This window comes from Canis lupus, chromosome 3 (assembly GCF_048164855.1).
Source record: "Canis lupus baileyi chromosome 3, mCanLup2.hap1, whole genome shotgun sequence".
NCBI classification, from domain to species: Eukaryota; Metazoa; Chordata; class Mammalia; order Carnivora; family Canidae; genus Canis; species Canis lupus.
The window spans coordinates 42,542,531-42,556,351 of NC_132840.1; the positions used below are offsets into that span (position 1 = coordinate 42,542,531).

General features: G+C 42.1%; 2 protein-coding genes and 1 pseudogene across 8 annotated transcripts in view; 2 read left to right on the forward strand and 1 right to left on the reverse strand.

Annotated features, from left to right (window-relative positions):
• Positions 1-13,821, forward strand: part of PGM1 (phosphoglucomutase 1) — a 157,697-nt gene that overhangs the window by 127,402 nt on the left and 16,474 nt on the right. For 2 of the 4 annotated variants that reach the window (XR_012028202.1, XR_012028199.1), the window contains exons 16-17: positions 1,614-1,919; positions 5,965-6,186. The exons of 1 other annotated variant lie outside the window; for it this stretch is intronic. The gene's annotated coding sequence lies outside the window, so the exon portion shown is untranslated. Of the gene's footprint in view, positions 1-1,613; positions 1,920-5,964; positions 6,187-13,821 lie in introns of those variants that run through there. One more of the 4 variants, XR_012028200.1, reaches the window with a different exon arrangement.
• The window catches only part of ROR1 (receptor tyrosine kinase like orphan receptor 1), a 475,484-nt gene that overhangs the window by 32,757 nt on the left and 428,906 nt on the right, over positions 1-13,821 (forward strand). For 3 of the 4 annotated variants that reach the window (XM_072820556.1, XM_072820555.1, XM_072820552.1), the window contains one exon: positions 1,764-1,919. In XM_072820556.1, coding sequence (XP_072676657.1) covers positions 1,778-1,919 — 142 coding nt within the window. In that variant the 5' untranslated portion in view covers positions 1,764-1,777. Of the gene's footprint in view, positions 1-89; positions 226-1,763; positions 1,920-13,821 lie in introns of all 4 variants that reach the window. The other variant, XM_072820553.1, reaches the window with a different exon arrangement.
• On the reverse strand, positions 10,254-10,840 carry LOC140624840 (large ribosomal subunit protein uL6 pseudogene; annotated as a pseudogene).

The following is a 13,821-nucleotide window of genomic DNA, read 5'->3' on the forward strand; positions in this document are numbered from 1 at the left end:
GAAGATTCCAGGGATGCATCCTCCACACCAGGGAATTCCTGGTCCATCCTTATTGGGCAATTGCCAAGGGGATCTGGGTTTTATTCCAGGCTCTGCCAAGAACTTACTGGATGACTCTCCTCAAGTTACTTTGCTTCTTTGGGACTGTTTCCTCATTTTGTTCCTGCAAAATGGGAACAATAATCCTCACTTCATAGGCTTGTAGCAGAGATGAACCACAATAAGGTAGGTGAGGGGGCCTGACCTATGGAGGTGCTCAATCATTTTAACCCCCTCCTTCCTTCTTTCACCACAAAGAATCAGGACAGTGCCCAGTGCACTCAAGGTTATGAGCTGCTGCACCAACCCATGCTAAGTCCCTCTATATATACCACCTGAATCGGGACTTTTAATTAATGCCAGGTGGACTCCAGCTCAGCTCTAACCCAGTCCAGGAGCTCTGAGTCATGTTTCATCCAGGATTTATTGCAGGAGCATTTTGGGAAGGACTAGTGCTGCTCTGGGTGAGGGGGGCCACACCCTGGTGCTTGGGACTTGGTGGCAGTGGTTGCATTTTGTTGTTGGTTTGTTTGTTTTAAAATATCCACATCCTGTTCCACAGCTGGGGCATAAAATCAAGCTTTAGTTGTGGGATTTTTGTTTACTTTATTCACTGACTGAGCTGGTCAGGAGTTTAACAGAGGTCAATGCCTTTATGTTGCTTGGAATCTGCGAAGAGACTCCAGCAGCTTCTGGCTACTAAATCTGCTGGTGTGAAAAAAAGAACTTAAAAAAAAAAAAAAAAAAGGTTGACCCTCACAGTCTGGCTGCTTTTAGGATAAATTCATTTTTGTTTTGCTTAAAAAACAATAACAACAAACTTGTAAATGTTTATGTGTTTTTATTTGCACAGGCAGCTTTGGCAATGGGAATTTTTGGTAGAAAAAAATAATTAGAGAAATAAATGGCAGCTCTCACAGCTGCAAATCATTGATTCAGCTTCACTTAGGGAAGGAGGGAGGGAGAAGAAAAAGGGGAAACAAAAAAGAAAAAAAAGACAAAAAGAAAAAAAGCCATTAGCTTTACTGCCAGAGGATGGCTCCCTGTCAGTTCCCATGAAGTCTTCCTCACATCCTTTCTCTCAGAACACTTCAGAGGTCCTGAGAGTATTTGATTTGTAAAGGCTGAGGGCAGACAAAATAGAGCAGCTCAAAAAATATCTTTCAAAATTTAGTAACATTGCATGCAACCCATAATAAACCCAATACATGTTTATTAAAGAAAAATGGAACATATTGAAAAGAAGAAAGAGAGGGGTACCTGGGTGGCTCAGTTGCTTAAGCATCTGCCTTGAGCTCAGGTCATGATCTTGGCTTCTTGGGACAGCCCCTGGTTAAGCTCCCTGCTCAGCAGGGAGTCTACTTCTCCCTCTGCCCCTCCCCAACCCCCCCACCTCATGTACTCTCTTTCTCTCAAATAAACCTTAAAAAAAAAAAAAAAAGAAAGAAAAGAAAGGAAAAGAAAAGAAAAGAAAAAGAATTCCTGGTTGTCCAAACACAACTATTGTTGATGTTTTCATGCACTTTCTAGCAATCCTTTTGCTTTATATGTGTTTCCTCATTTGTTTCTCATAGATGTAGTGACGGGGTGTGGATGCTTCTGCACTCTGCATCTTTCACATAACGGATAATGGCATTTATGAAAGCCTTGCTATGTGCCAGGTTCTGTCCACCGCTACTCAGTATCCCTCAACCTGCCTGACATTCTCACCTCTCCATCATCAGCCCCGGCTACAGAAATGTGGTTAAGTTCCTGTTTCTTTGGCATCACCTCATGTGAAAACAGCTGGATGAAGTTTCACCCAGTTTGGAGGGTATTTGAGGATGATCTTACTTCAAATGAGCTATATGACATGAAATTTTCACCATGGGAAGCTTCAGGTATGTGTATATAGGGGGAGGGACGTGGCTTAGTTTTTTATTTCTACGCAGAGGGAGTAACGTGACTCTTCTTTCTGGAGATTTTACTAAGTTGAGTTCAGACATTTACAGTTTTAAAAGTTTCCTATAATTTTATGGATGGGTTCAATATATTTCAAAATAATCATAATTTTTCCCCAGGGGGTACATGTAAGAAATTATACTTGGCCTAATGTCCTCTGAAGGCATTGATTTGATGTCAGGAAGAATTTTTTAAAAAGAAAACTTTAGAAAAGTCTAACCTGTCAGAATGGGATCTTGTTTGAAATCCAAAGAGGAGACATGTGATGAGACTTTTCATGGCAGTTGGCCAAGAGAGGCACACTTTTCCAAGGACACCCAGGGCAGGTGTCCAACCTAGGAATGTTGAAACACCCAACTTGATTGGCATTCAGCTTTCAGAGCAATGAAACTGAAGTACAAATAGAGGCATCTATGATGCCAAATGGGAGAGGTAGGCATTGGATTAAGTTGTGTCAAATATGAAGCTTAACTCAAAATTCCTGTGGATAGACATTCTAAAATGTAATAATGAATCTGCTTCTCATATGACAACTCTAGGTAATAATGAATCAGAGTAAGACATGAAGATATACTCACACATATTCCAACCCATAGGACAACAAATGGGTATATAAAAAACATTACATTGTTTTCCATTAAGTTGAAAATTATTAGAGGTCTCTGAATCATTATAACTCTAAACATTAATTTTCAAATGGCTTCTATTACATTTAATGATTTTCCTTGAGCAATTTCATATAAAGCAGCTTGAAATGATAATAAGGACTGCACTTAAAACACTTCACTAAAAATTAGTAAGAAATGCTAGTGGCTCATGACATGGATAGCATTATTTTCCCTATTTTATAGAGCCGGGTCAGGACTAAATTGAGGCAAGTGAGTTTCTCAGAGTACAAAATTTAAGGAGGCACCCATTCTCAGGCTCCTTAAATTTTGTCAAGCCTACAAATGAGTGCTTCCTTAAATTCTGAGCCCTGAGTGCCTCACTTACCTCAAGCTAGTCCTAATGCTTTTATAGGTGAAGGAACTGAGGCTCTAAGAGGCTAATTGTCTGAAGTCCTCATCTAATAAGTGGCAGAGTGAAAACTTGAGCCTGGTCTTGATTAGCCCCAAGTGAATTCAGTTCTTCATTTACTAAATATTGGCTGCAAGTCTAAGATAGGAACCATGGAAACACAACGTCCACCCTTCAAGAATTAATAGACATGGAGGGAAACAGACATGTGTGTAATAATATGAACTGTACATTATCTTAACAGTAGATATCAATTGGCATCCCTTAGGGAATGAACATTCTTTGTTTGCAAAAGCATCCTGATAAATTCCTGAGGTGAAGGAGAAAGTCTAGGTTGGCAGAAAAATAAAGAACAAATAAAGTGCTTAAATTGCTCATGGGAAAATAGAAGAAGGAGAAGGAGAGAGAGAGGAGAAGGAGGGAAAGAGGGAGAGAGATGGAGGAGTAGGAAGAGCTGAGGGAGGAGGAGGAGAAGGGAAGGGAAAAGAAGGTGAGCAGAGCACAGGCTGGTTTTTTAGACCTCCTTGCCCCCCTTAGCTTGGTGGTACCCTTGAGCAGGGCACAATCTATGTAGCCTTATTTGATGGCCCTGGTCATATTGGGGTCAACATTGGGCAGACCAGAGGCAGCATGCCTAGAAGCAGGGAGTACATTTGGGGACAGATCCCTGGGAATTCACAGAAGCCATTGGAAAGGCTTCAGACTTCCATAAGTCTTTGTTCCAAGGGGCTCTCAGGAACAGGAAAGACCATCTGAGGTCTAAAGTTAAAGCATCCAATAAGGTGAGTGCTATAAGTTTGACTGGTAATATTTCCCCCATTTTACAGCTGATGATATTGAGGCCCAGGGAGACTAAGTAACTTGTTCAAGGTCCTCCAGGCAGCGAGGCCTAAAGCTAATAATGATAGGTAGATCTCTGGTGATGGATACTCTCTGCAGACATGGTTCTCAGCATCTATTTTTTTCTTTCCAGTTTGATTGAGATTTGATGGCTCTGTAGCATTGTATAAATCTAAGGTATATGAAATAATTATTTAGTATGTCTAGATATTATGAAATGATCACCACAATAAGTTCAGTTGACATCTATCACCTCACATAGTTAACAATTTTTTTTCCTTGTGATGAGAACTTTTAAGATAGACTCTCTTAGCAACTTTCAAATATACAATACAGTATTATTAATTGCAGTCCCCATGCCATATGTTACATCTCTAGGACTTTCTTATAACTGGAAGTGTATACCTTTTTTTAAAAAAGTAGGCTCCACACCCAGTGTGGAGCCCAATGTAAGGCTTGAACTCACCACCCTGAGATCAAGACCTGAGCTGAGATAGAGTCAGACACTTAACCAACTGAGTCACCCAGGTGCCCCAGAAGTTTATACTTTCTGACCACCTTCACCCATTTCATCAAGTTCCCACCCTGCTTCTGGCAACCACCAGTCTGTTTTCTGTATCAATGAGTTTGGTTTCTTAGATTCCACAAATAAGTGAGATTATACTGTTTTTATCTTTCTCTGTCTGACTTATTTCACTTAGCATAATGCCCTTAGGGTCTACTCATGTTGTCACAAATGACAGGATTTCTTTATTTTTTTACAGTTGAATAATATTCACATTTTCTTAGTCATTCATCTGTCAGTGGACACTTAGGTTGTTACCACATCTTGGCTGCTGTAAATGATACTGCTATGAACATGGGGGTGCAGGTATCTTTTTGAGAAGGTGATTTTGTTTCCTGGTTTTCAGCATCTTATTTGAATCATGTCATTCCTGTGACATTGATACTTATTTTGTCCCCATTTTACAGTTGAGGAAACCAAGATACAGAGAGCTTAAGTAACCTGCTCCGGGTTACAAATCATATGTGATGGAGCTGAAATTGAAATCTAGGCAGTCTGATGTCAAAGCAGGCAACCATGTTGCTCCTTTGACTTCAGCACCAGCAAAGTCTGGTCTTTTCAGTATATTAACAGTCAGTTCTTGGCATATAGATGTCAAATGTGATGCCAATAATTTCATATATAAGGGATTTCAAAGGCATACCTCTGGGGAGTTCATGATCTCAGTCACATTGTAAGAAATAAATTGCTGGAGTTTAGTGTCTTTAATTCAGATTGCAAGCACAGTATTAGCAGTGGGGTGAAGTATTAGTAGTATTCATCTTATTAAATGAACTTCTGTTTCCTGGAATTTGACAGCATTCCCATATACATATAGATAGGCTGGGATGGTTGACCGAGAAAGTGTAAGTATACTTCCTAATGCAACTAGCTTAGTTATAAAAACTATAGAGGGGATCCCTGGGTGGCACAGCGGTTTGGCGCCTGCCTTTGGCCCAGGGCGTGATCCTGGAGACCCGGGATCGAATCCCACATCAGGCTCCCGGTGCATGGAGCCTGCTTCTCCCTCTGCCTGTGTCTCTGCCTCTCTCTCTCTCTGTGTGACTATCATAAATAAATAAAAATTAAAAAAAAATAAAAATAAAACTATAGAGCTGAAGTCAAGGGGTAAGCAGTCTAAATTTTAGCACCCCTAGAAAAAAGGCATTCTTTTATTTGTCCAACTATACAGTCATTATATCACTCCCTTCCCAATTTAGTGCCGATATGACACATAAAGATTGGACAAAGAAATGACATGTAGTGGACAAAGGGTTTTTGACAGGGAAGTGGGCATAGCCCAGAATATTTGAAAAATGACACTGCTTTCATCTACTTTGAGATCGAGATTGAATATTGTGGTAGATAGACTGCAAAAAAAAAAAAAATGCCTGCAGTTCTTCAAGTATTTTGCAATATGACTTTGTCAGCCATTAGGAGATGGAGTCTTTTTCCCTACCTGCTGAATCTGGGCTGCCTTGTGACTTAGTTTGGCTGGTAGAATGGGACAGAAGGTATGATATGCCAGGTCTAAGCCTCAGGTCGTGTACACCTCTGCTCCTCTCTTGCTCTTCTGCCTTCAGCATGAGAACAATACTGAACTCACCTGCTGGAGATGGGACACTGTGGAACAGAGCTGAGTCATCCCAGCTGAGGCCATCCTAGATCAGCCATTTCCAGCAGACTTTCCAGCTGGTGGCAGACACATGAGCAAGCCCAGCTGACATGGGAGCCCATTTCAGATCAGCCTAGATGTTCAGCTAACCCTGAAATTTTTGAGAAACAATAAACGGTTGTGATTTTAAGCCACTCATTGTTGGGGCAGTTTGTTATGCAACACTACTAATGGCAATAGATAAATGATAAAAGTACCAAAGGCAAATCTCATCAGTGACACAGGAAGTCTGTTCCCCTCCAACATGGCCTCTTTCCTATGTCCCTGCTGGCTTCTTTTGCATTTGCTTCCACTAGTGGCTGCAGCTCCACCCTCACCCAGACCCACAGAAGTCAGGCCATGAGTTACCTACTTAGAAAAGGTGGCCAATTCTTATATTACAAATGTACAGAGGAAACCACACTCATGCTCCCCTAGTCAAGAAAAACAGGTCACCAACATGGAAGAAATCCAGATCTTTCTCTCTTATTCCCACACTTATATTTTAATCCATTTCCACTTCAATCCCCAACCATGGCTTCCCTTCCAGTTTAGAGAGAGCTATAGCAGAGAATTTAAAATCCGGAAACCTGCAGTTGCACAGATCTGGATTTAAACTCTGGCTCTGCTGCTTACTAGCTGTGAGTCCTTGGAAATGTGCCTTAACTCATTGAACTTCAGTTTTTTTGTACTAAAAATGGGGATGATACTCTTTAGGGTTATTGTGAGGATTAGGTGAAGTATGTATTTAGAACATATGAAGTGCTCAATAAATAATAGTTTTGACTAATTGGTTAATTACCTGACCCATTCTCTCCAGTTCCTACCTCTGGGGCTCCCTTTCAGGACTCTGGTTTGGATTCATACTGCCCCCCCACCCCCTCACCCCATATTCCCAGGAAACCTGTTCACTTAGGCCCTGAGCCCAATCTGTAGTCCCTGTGAGCACCCAGGCTGATGTCCTAGTGTGCCCTGGTGCAGATTCACTTTGGAATGGCATAGAATGGATTCAAAGCCCTTTTGCAAGTGGGTCAGTGGGCAAGCCTGCCTCCCCAAACCCCCAAGCTCTGCTGACCGCTTGCTATTATTTTCACATGATGCAATGTTCCCTCGCCTCTTTGGAGCTGTATTAAGTTTCCTTCCATTCCCATACACTTCAGAGACTGCTGCCCCTCTCACATTTCAGACGCTGACCCGCTCCTTTGCACTTTTCCCTTCTGCTTGTCTGGAGACCTGCATAATGAAATTCAGACAGTGGTGCCAGCTGGCCTCTGCCTAACTTCCCCTCAGTATGGGTACGAGGGCTGGGCTGCTCAGCCTGGCAGGGAGCGTGCCCCTCCAGTGGCCTAGAACTAGAACGGGGCCAGAGTGCCTGGTGACTTCATTTCTTTCTGTCAGGTCAGAGGTTCCTCACTCTAAGGAGAAAGGTAAACAATTTTGATCTGACTGTGGGGGGAGGAGCAGGGTGGAGCATACATGTGATATATAAAATGAAACAAGCTTTCCAAAACCAACAAAGCTGAATCTAATAACTTATATTTGTGGAGCACTGTAGCTTGAAAGCTCTTTTCACATACAGTGTCTCATTCGATTCTCACAACAGCCCCAGGAGGAAGGCGGGACAAGGATTAACATCCCTGTTTAACCATGAGGTCACACAGCAAGTTGGGTGACAGTGTCCCAGCCCACACACAGGTCTCTGGACCCCACACCCAGCACTCCATCCTGTTTTATGCTGTCTTCTCTCTTGTGTTTTACACCAGGACTTCGGCCCAACATTTGTAAAACTTTCCCATAGCAACATCCCTTACGGCGGCGGGGAATGAACATCCTGGAAATGCAAAATTACTACCAGACTTTGTGTTTTATCTAAAAAAAAAAGCCATTCAGACTCTGAATTCTAATTCAATAATTATGTCATATTTATATTAAATATCGTTTCATAGTCTTAATATAAAAGTAAGGTTTTATTATTCTTTCAGATAAAATATTCCAGGAACATGGCTTTGCTTAACCCCTGGTAACTTCAGGGGTTTGTGACACTAGGTTCTAGACACTTTCAACCAGTGGGCAAGATGAGTGTGCAACACACACTCATATAACCACAGCAACCGTCTGAAGAAATGCTTGTATTAGCCTCTAGTAAGGATGTTATTTTTTAATTGGAATTGTTGGCTGGGTCTTCCTTTAAACCATCTGCCCCAAGCATTCCATTCTGTGTTGACAATGGAAAGACACATGTTTGTAAGGTATGTTTAGCATCTGAGAGGCTGAAGGAATGAGTTTTCGGGCATTGCCAGATGCAATGAGTGCATATATAGAGCAGAATCCGTGCACTTGAGGTGGGAACCAAAACTGGGGAGCAAGCCTAGCCAAACGACTAGCTGTGGAGTGTTCAGGTAAGGAGCTGAACACAGGATTCAGGTCCTTGGAGTTGCTGAAAGCTCTATATAGTACCTTACATCACCCTTTGGGCAACTCTTTCCAGGCAGAGCCTTGAATAGAGATCCCACTATCACCCAGGGAATACTCTCCTCTCTACTCCCTGCAAGAGGCCAGGATCTCTAAATTGTAACTCTGACTCCAAAGGGCTCTGCTGGCTCCAGCTAGCCTTCTCAACCTTGGCTATTCATCCTAGACCCTTGTCAGTGGGCTGTTTGCTTCAGAGAGGCCTCCTGATGCTGGCAGTCTATGCAGGTGGTAGGGACAATGGCAGCATGCTCATCAGAACAGATGAGATGTAGCCCCGAGTCAGGCGTGGGGAGTCTATGGTGAGATCTGATTCCTTTGATGTGTGTTAAGCAAATGGGAATATATTCCAAAGTGCTCTTGCAATCAATTGGTTGCAACCGTGGGCTTGAGATTTGCTGAAGGAAAGAAAGAGGGGTGATCTCAATAGCTAGCATGTACACAAGCTGCTTCTGTGCCAAGTGCTAATCTAAGCATCTTAAATGCATTAGCTCATTGTCTTCTCACCACAGTCCTACAAGGTAAATGCTATTGTGATCATCCCCTTTTCCCTATTAAGGACACTAAAACATAGAGGGGCTAAGCAATTGGCCCAAAGTTAAATGGTTAGTATGTAGCAGAGCTGGGATTTTAACCCAGGGACTCCACACTTTTAATCATACTATACTGCCTCTCATTGCCTGCACAATGCACCCAAGGATAATAGTAACAGAACCTTCTTGAGTCCTGTTTATGCCAAGCACTGTGCTCAAGTGTTTGACACGCTCTATCTCCCACAATCCCTAAAACATTTCTGGAGAGAAAGTCCTGTCATTACTTCCATTTTCTAAATGAGGAATCTGAGGCTTGGAGATGTTAACTTGCCAGACATGACATAGCTAGGAAATGACTCAAAAGCCCATGCTTTTAATCATTCTGTTTTACTGCCTTCCATGTACACTGCATATGCTGTAAATAGCACAAAACAAATGAAACAGTTTTGCACAGAATCTTCTTTGTATTCTGGACACTAAATAGATGCAAATTCATTTCTGAGGAAATGGTATCGGATTTGAGATCTGGTAGGCAAACAATATGATGAAAAGCGAAGGACCTCGAGCTCATGGTCAGAAGATCTAGGTTCACATCCTGTCCTTGGCCTTCATGTTCTAGCCTCAGCTTCCTCATTTGTAAGGTGGCAGTGACAGTGAAACCTACCTATGGGGATTACATGGTAAAGCATATGTGGTACTGTTATTATTTAACATGAGTAGGTGGGGTTTTTTTATTGCTTTTGTTTCTGCATTACAGTTCCCTCTTGGTGCTGTACATTCTAAGGATTCTGATAACTATATAATCACATGTATCTACCATTCTAGTACCATAAAGAATAGTTTTAGTGCTCTAAAAATCCTTTGTGATCCACCTGTTTATACCTCCTTCACCCCAGCCCACAGCAATCACTCTTTCTACTATCTCCATAGTTTTTCCTTTTTCCAGAGGATCACATGTAGTAGGAAACATGGTATGTAGCCTTTTCAGGTTGGCTTCTTTCACTTACAATATACACTTAAAGTTCCTCTAGGTCATTTCACTTCTTCATGGTTCATTTCTTTTCAGTGCTAAATAATGTCCCCTGGTCCAGATCATTATAGTTTATGTATTTATTTATCCTTTCCCAAATCAATACAGCTTTTATAGTGTCTTTAAAATATTATAAATAAGTCTGAAAAATCATCTTGCTGTTTCTGTAGCTGGACAACTTAGAACTTATTCATCAGCCTTCTGCAATGATCCTTTTTCAGAAACATAGATATTAGCCATCTAAAAGTTTTATGATATCCTTGTTTTCAACTGGCTTGCTGAATCAAAGCAGCTGAGTTTGATGAGTTTGATGCATGTTCCATGTCACTTCCGTCAAGAACGAACTCGTCTTTCAGGGCTTGAGATACTGAAGAAGCAACATCTGGCCTCATCTGAACTCTGCAGATGGATTTTTCACCCAAGAAATTTTGGATTTCAACAAGAGAACTGTTCTCCTGAATAACAACATTGATGGGGAAGTAAGCACACACAGACCTCATCTGGTGACAGAAGCCTAATATGACGCCGTTGATCGTGTTCCGTACATGACTACAGATAGTGTGAACAGTAGCCAGTTCTTTCCTAGTTCTCCACAATTTGTCAACTCAGAGCCTCTTCTTTTTCTTTCTAAGGAGACTGAGCTCTACGTTAATGTGATTGAAGTCCCTTCACAGGGTTCCTCTGGGGCTCTTCACGATAACAGTGGGTCCCTTCAGAGTGATGTCCATATCTCTTGGGATATTGACAGTCTGATTGCTGAGAATAGTCTTCATTTTTGCAGGAGCTGTGGCAAAGAGCTATAGTTTATTTATTAAGTTTTTTTTAAATTTTTATTTATGATAGTCACACAGAGAGAGAGAGAGAGAGAGGCAGAGACACAGGCAGAGGGAGAAGCAGGCTCCATGCACCGGGAGCCCGACGTGGGATTCGATCCCGGGTCTCCAGGATCGTGCCCTGGGCCAAAGGCAGGCGCCAAACCGCTGTGCCACCCAGGGATCCCTATTAAGGTTTTTTTTAAGCCCAACTCTTCATCTTACAGATGAGAAAACTGAATCCTAAAGAAGTTGGGAAAATTTGCTGAAGTCCTATAGCTAGTTGGTGACAGCGTCATGACTTGAAAATAACTCTTCAACCTCCAGTCCAGCACTTTTGCTACTTTACTGGGCTGAGTGAGGTTCTGACATTTTCTAGTTTGTGTTTTAGGATCTCCTCTCATTACTTGCATCCATTTGCTAAACTACTACTTCTCTTGTATTTGTGGAATTAGAGGTAAAAAAGAGTTTGGATGAGGCAAATGCACATCCTCTATAACCGTCTAGTGGTTTAAGAGCTTCCACTTCTTTCCCCATGTAAAAGTTTTTTTTTAAGATTTTATTTATTTATTCACGAGAGACACAGAGAGAGGCAGAGACACAGTCAGAGGGAGAAGCAGGCTCCATGCAGGGAGCCCAATGTGGGACTCGATCCTAGGACCCAGGGATCACGACCTTAGCCAAAGGAAGATGCACAACTACTGAGCCACCCAGGCATCCTCCATGTGGAAGTTTTTCAAGAGCAGCTGAAAAATAGCAAAGTTGGAAGAGGGATGTTTGATATCCCCTGTCTTCTGCTTATCGTTGTAGGACATGCCACCAAATGATGATGTGAACTGGAAGACAAGGAAGGCCTAGTAGGGATTTAGGGTAGTCTTATCTGTTGTAAGGGCAGGTACAGTGTAGTAAGAAGGAATCACTAAAAAAAGAGATCCAGTAAGGAACAAAGGAAATCCTACACTTAGGTTCAAAAAGACAACTATGCAAGATGTAGGGATGATAGAATATTCCACACAGAAAGGGCCTTGGGGTGCTAGTCATATAAGCTCAGTAGGAAATAATATTGCTATGCGGTTGCCTAAAAAGCTATTGCACTCTTAGAGTGCTTTAACAGGGCTGCTTACCAGTCCTGAGCCTGTCACAAACTGAGTGAGAAACTCTAGTTTTTAAACGTTGAAGAGTGAGGAATGTTGTAATCCCTCTGTATTCTGTATTTAATGCAGATGTGTAAGAAGGCCCATTTGCAGATGTCATGCCTAAACCGTGTACTGACAAGCTGGACTATAACCAGAGGCTGCTGACTGGGCAGTGGGCATTGGAAACGAACTTTATAGGGGGCTTCTAAGTACTAGGCACTGGGCCAGGGCTTTATCTACATGGGTCTTTATCTACCTGGCTTTCACACCAATCCTGGAATATAGTTCTTATTAGTCTTATCTGCATATTTTTAGAGGAAGAAGCTCACCCAAGATTCCTCCCCTTGAAAGTGGCTGAAGTGGCTTCTAACACCACATTCTTTCCACTATCAGGAAAGTGAAAGCTTGTAAAAACCATATAATAAGTGGACAGCTGAAGAAACGAGGCACACACAGCTATCCAAATAGATCTGAAATATTGTTAAGTGGAACGGGGAGCTAGATTTATTCTTCTTTGGTCCCGGAGAAAATTAGAGCCAGAAGGTAAGTGTTACAGGGAAGCACATAGGAAGTTAATGTCGGGAAGGAAGAAACTTCTTTTTTTTTTTTTTTCTTTTTTTAATTCATGAGAGACACAGAGAGAGAGGCAGAGACACAGGCAGAGGCAGAAGCAGGCTCCACACAGGAAGCCTAATGTGGGACTCAATCCAGGGTCTCCAGGATCACGCCCTGGGCTGAAGGCAGTGCTAAACCGCTGACCCACCGGGCTGCCCAAGGAAGAACTTCCTATCAGAGGATGGTTCAGTAAATGATCCAGCTGCCTTAACTCATCCTGCGTGCCTCCTCACTGGAGGAGCATTCAAGGAGAAGCAGACCGGCCAATTGTCAGGGGTGTTATTCATTCACTCAACCAATATTTAATAAGTAGCTATGATGTGTTACCACTGTTTTAGAACTTGAGGTTTCAGCAAAGAACAAAACAGAACAAAAAGTATATATTCCTGCCTTCATAGGCTTTACATTGCAATGGAATATAGTGGTAGAGGTCCTTACAGCATTCTCTGGTATATTCAACTAGTGGACCCCCAAGACACCAGTCATAGATGGACATCTGTGCCTGCCAGTGTTCCCTCAGCTCATACCACTGCTGGGCATGCTGGCTCAACCTCTAAATCTCAAATCCTGTGAATCTTTGCTAAGGGCCCTCTGTGGTCACTGGAGCCCATTCTACCTGTATGCTAGAAGTGATGAAGGAATTGACATTCCTCCAGCAGCTGTCACCCAATGACTGATGGGATAAAGACTGTGATCTTCTTGTCTCTCAGTTGGGATAACTGAGACACAGGATCCATGCTGCTTCCCTGTGTTCCTCAATAGGATGAATATCCAGTTGTCCACAGTGGGACCTTGCTTGATTGATTCTTTCTTGTCCCTATCTCTTTATCCATTGCCCTACTAGTGGTCCCTGGAGCTACTTCCCAAATAAACTGCATGCTCTTGAATTCTTGCCTCAAAGCCTGCTTCTGGAGGATTTCAAAATAAGAGAATCCTCATGTTTCATGAGCACTGGCTGAAATCAACGGACTTGAGTTTTCATCATGGCTCTTGGCTCTGTGCAAGGCACTAACTCTCCTAGATCCTCATATTATCACTTGTAAAATAAGAGCATCAGACTAGATGAAATATATTTGCATATATATTTGAAATATATAGATCTATATTCACACCTACAGGCATGACTAGTGTTTAATTTTGTAGCCTCCTTTATGTGGTTTTGAAAGAGCCTTCACATCCTTGCCCCATTAA